A 5114-nucleotide genomic window follows, 5' to 3' on the forward strand; every position below is an offset into this window, starting at 1 on the left:
TATGGATGCTCTTCCAAAGGTATGTACAGTCGACCCCCCTATAACACTGTAGATAATTCCGTGTTATATGAATTCCATGTTGTACGAGTCACTTAGATTTTACAAATACGTGTGTCGGGCTGTGAACGGCTTACGTATTTGTAAAATCTAAGTGACTCGTACAACATGAAATTCGTATAACACGGAATTATCTACAGTGTTATAGGGGGGGTCTACTGTAAATGTAAACTGCTTATATTTATATTATACGTTACCACTGATAATGAAAATTTGTATTTATCTTACAGATTTTACAAATAATTCTCTCTTAAAACAAGATTTCATCTCTCATTATGGCTGCATGCAAAAATAAAAAGTTTAATTGTATAAATGTAAAATTATCTACGGCTTTTCGATATTTGGGATACCACGTTGCACAACATCCCTTAAGGTTCATAATTATTCCCGTTATCGTTACTGTCCTCTCATGCTTCGGATTATTTCGTTTTAAGATGACAACAGACGTCGAATATCTACACTTTAGAAGAAACAGTCGAATTACAATGGCAAAGCCAATTGTCGAAACTTTGTATCCCCAAAACTATACAGATTATGATATTCTACGACTGACGAAAATGGAAAAATACGGAGCTGTCATAGCAACTGCAAAAAGGGGAGAATCTATGTTATTAAATGAAATCTTTAACGAATTACACATACTGGATCAAACAATACGTAATATGAGTATTGTATGGAAGAGAAAAAGTTACAGATTTGCTGATATTTGTTGTAAAATTGAAGGACAATGTATTGAAAACGACGTATTAAATTTGAAGACGAAAATTACGGAATTTCAGAAAGGAAACTTTAAAATAAGGTATGAATGTCTTTTATAATTCATTTATAAAACTAGTCAAATAGATGATCCTATAGTACTTTAATCAAAATTAAGTATATTAGCATTAGAATCAAAGGTGGTTAAAGATATTTAAGATCTTAAACACGTTAATATATCTTCAGTAAAGTGGGTATTAATTTAAGTGTTTTAAATTATATATTACAAAACAAAATGTTATTTTGCAGGTATCCAGTTAATATCAATTCAGAATCGTCAAAAGTTCAAATTTATACAATAGGATTAGGTGGTGTAACGACAGACGAACACAGTTTAGTGAAAGACTTCAAAGCAATTCGTTTGATATATTTCATTGACAACGGCAATCACACGAATGAAATTTCTACGTTGTGGGAAGAAAATTTTCTGAAATTATTAAATGAAGTAAAACTGGAATATGTTAAATTCTCCGTGTTTACAGGAAAAACTAATGAAGAGGAATTTAATAAATTAACAATATATAATATTCCGATCTTTATCATATCGCAAATTTTTCTGTGTTCTTTCTCCGTTTTCACTTGCATGACTAGAAGCTGCGTAACAAGTAAGCCTTGGATTGGTATTGCTGCATACTCAGCATCGATTCTTGGTACTGTAGCTGCTTTTGGTTTTCTTTTATTGTTTGGTACAGAATATACAGATCTGAATATAGTCATTCCCATCATTGTTGTAGGTCTGTATTTTTCATTATATCTTCTAACAATTATATATATATATATTTAACAATAGCACACTAAATATGATCTTTTTTGTTGTATATAGGAATAGGTTTGGACGATTCGTTCGTCATACTATCAGCTTGGAGAAAAACTAACCCAGAAGATAGTATGAAGAAGCGAATAGGTGATGCGTATTCTGAATCTGCCACTTCAATTACAATAACTACATTGACAAATATCGCTGCATCGTTAATTGGATTCGCAACTCCATATAGATGTATTAGAATAATATTTACATATATGGCAGTTAGTTTTATATTTACTTACTTGTATCAGTTGTCGTTTTTCGGTGGATGTCTGGTACTTAGTGGATACAGAGAAAGTAAAAATCTCCATGCCGTATATTGTGCACCTGTGAAATGGGATAGGACTTCAGGTAATAAGACTTTGTAAAATTACTTTTATGCAATTAAATTAAAATGTGTAAGAATATTATTTATATACAATATAATGAACATATTACAATAAATTAATATAAAGTGTGTTACTCTATTGAAACATTGTGTTTGCGACTCTATTGAAAGTTTGCAGCAAAGATGGCGAGATGTAATTGGTGATTACTATGTCTAAACAGCAATTATTGTTTCGTTAATCATCAATGTAATTGTTATCAAAATATTAAATTTCATCTTAACAATCTGATATTGTAAATTTATTTATTAACATGTATATACATAGTGCATTAAATTAACAAGAAATACTTTATTTGCAGGTTTGAAAAGAATTTTCACTGTAGGATTTTCAACTCAAAAACAATTTAATTCAGAAAACAAAAAATGGAACTTTTACAGCGACGAATTGGGTAGAATATTGAATTACAAAATTACCAAATGCATTGTTATGATCTGTTTCATTATATACATCTCATTCGGAATATATCTTATGAAGTTCATAAAACTCGATTTAAAACATTCTGATTTATACCAGAAAAATTCTTACGCTTACAACTTTGTCCAGGACGATTACCAATACTTTTCCGAATACAGAGAAAGAATACAAGTTGTAATCGATACACCGTTGGATTACTCGAACCCAGAAACACAACAGCAACTAGAAGATCTGACGATTCAGTTAGAAAATGCTCCCAATATGAGTGGATATAATATGACTGAATCGTGGCTGAGGACTTACGTAAAGTTTATTAAAGATCCACTTTCTTGGATCTCGCTCAGCGGATACAACATAAGCAATCCGGAAGATTTCGTCGAAGCCCTTCATAATGTATTTCTCAAATTTCATTTTGCCAAACGTTTCCAAAGAGATATTGTATTCGACGAAGACAAGAAAAACGTAATTGCTTCTAGATTTTTTGTCAACTCGAGGACTATTGACAGTTCTGCTAAGCAAAGTGAACTTCTTCAACATCTCTATAACGTGATGGATTCTTCCGGCTTAAATGCAATGATCTATAATTACGATTTACTGTTTGCTGACTCATTTGTAAATGTTTTATCTTACTTAACTCAATCCGTTTGTGTGAGTAGTGTAGCAGTAATCATCGTGTTTCTTATATTTATTCCAAATTTGCATTGTGCATTTTGTATTTGTTTCAGTGTATTATCTATTGTGACTTCAACAATTACTTACTCTTCAGCGTGGGGTGTAAATTTGAATTCACCTCTTACACTTGTATTAGTTCTCATTGCTGGGTTTAGTGTGGATTACGTATCTCATATATCGTGCAGTTATATGTGTAGTAAAGCAGACAAACCTGAAGAAAGAATGAAAGGAGCTTTACGGATTGCAGGACATCCTATTATTCAAGCTGCCGGTTCGACTGTTTTAGGAATTTCTGCTGTAAGCTTTTCTTCTTATCGTATACTTTTGGACATATTTAAGATTATATTTTTGGTTATATTGTTTTCTACGTTACATGCCATTATTTTGTTGCCCGTGCTTCTTAACATCTGGGATAATATTGTTTTAATTATCAAACGAAAGAATTCTACAAAAGAGGAATATATCTCTGATACTTCAAATGTCCTATTACACTTACGTGATAATGCATAATATAATTTCTAATTTCGTCTGAAAACGAATTATATTTATTGTATAAAATAATGTATGAAAGATGTACGTTATTTATAAATTGTGTTATCATTTTCCTCTCCAGAATGTTAATGAATTTAAGAAAAACTGTCTGGACTTTTATGAAACTTGAACTGGACGTTAAGGCGATCAGGAAGTGTGATAATTTTCAATTATACTACGATATAAAATTTAAATAAAAGCTTAAAATGATTTAAAAAATATAACCTACATTAGTCTATTTATATACAACTCAAGAATATAATTTAAGTACAGTAGATTTATTAACCAGTTGCCACGATTACATAATGTCACTGTCTTTTCCTTTCATTTTTTAAAACAAATTAAGAATTAACGTGTGTTTTTTGTTCTTCATAATGGAAATTTCTTAGACTTTCAGATAAGGAAATTTTCAATAATAGACAAAGCTACTAGAAAGGATTTTATAATAATAGACTATACAACAACACTCCTAATCTGAAAGGGAAAGCTGCATTTACAGACGTTCTCAGTTAATAAGTTAGGATCTCAAACGAAATACATTTATGTCTGGATGTTATACAATTATATAATAGCATCCTGATAAAACTATAGATAATTTAACATGTTCTATAGGAATTCTCGTTGACCCTTCTTTTCTGTGACCTTTCAGGCAAAAGGTGGTGGTACAATTCCTGCCTACGGTTAGTGTTGGTTACATACAGAAAGTTTCCGTTGTTTTTTGTTGTTTTACTAATTAATTTCTATTCGTCTACTATCAGTCCTGTAATAAAAAAAATCCAACAAAGAGTTGCTCAACTTTCCCGGCAACATTTAAATTTTTGGTTACTCCATCTGTTATCATATTTTGTTCAAAAAATTTTTATTATTATTTTTAAGGCAAAAAAAAACTTAATTTTGAGGGCAGGGACGAGTTTTATTTTAAAATGTGATTGCTAATAATGAATGAGAGGAGCCGACATCATTCTCCTTTCGGACATCCAACCGGCGGGGATTAATACAACTTTTTGTATCTTATTTAGTAATAAATTTCCTTATAACTGGCTTCATGTTTAAAATTTTCTTAAATCATTTCTTAATTTACAAAGTTTTATCGAAATCATCCATTAAATTTAACAAGTTTGATAAAGTACCAAAAATAAAAAGGAGGAAACGGAAAGTTTCAACTAAATTGATGCTTTTCCTGCAGACAATTATTATAGAAATAATATAAATTACAATGAAATTATTATTAAGTTGCTTGACTACTTACGACACAATCGTAGAAAATTTGAAATTATTTTTGTATATTCAGTACAAAGGTATAACGTTAAGGAAACACAGAATTTAGTTATCGTTCCATTGTTTGAAGGTAAAGAATTTTTAGTTGCTTACAGAAAATATTTTATTAGCAAATTCTATTATGAAGAAGAACGTTTCGATTATACCCTGAATTTTAATTCATTTAGAAAATTTCCTATTTAATGAAGACAAACGAGAGTCTCCGGCATAGG

General features: G+C 30.4%; 1 protein-coding gene across 1 annotated transcript; it reads left to right on the forward strand.

Annotated features, from left to right (window-relative positions):
* The first annotated feature begins 281 nt into the window (after positions 1 to 281).
* Positions 282 to 3812, forward strand: LOC111640171 (patched domain-containing protein 3-like). Its single transcript, XM_023386170.1, has 4 exons — positions 282 to 856; positions 1063 to 1547; positions 1637 to 1969; positions 2306 to 3812. The coding sequence occupies exons 1-4, from the start codon at positions 333 to 335 to the stop codon at positions 3601 to 3603; spliced, it is 2640 nt and encodes an 879-aa protein (XP_023241938.1). The 5' UTR covers positions 282 to 332; the 3' UTR covers positions 3604 to 3812.
* Positions 3813 to 5114: the final 1302 nt, after the last annotated feature.

Source organism: Centruroides sculpturatus, unplaced genomic scaffold (genome assembly GCF_000671375.1).
Source record: "Centruroides sculpturatus isolate CEXI.00-Female unplaced genomic scaffold, Cexi_2.0 scaffold1064, whole genome shotgun sequence".
NCBI lineage: Eukaryota > Metazoa > Arthropoda > Arachnida > Scorpiones > Buthidae > Centruroides > Centruroides sculpturatus.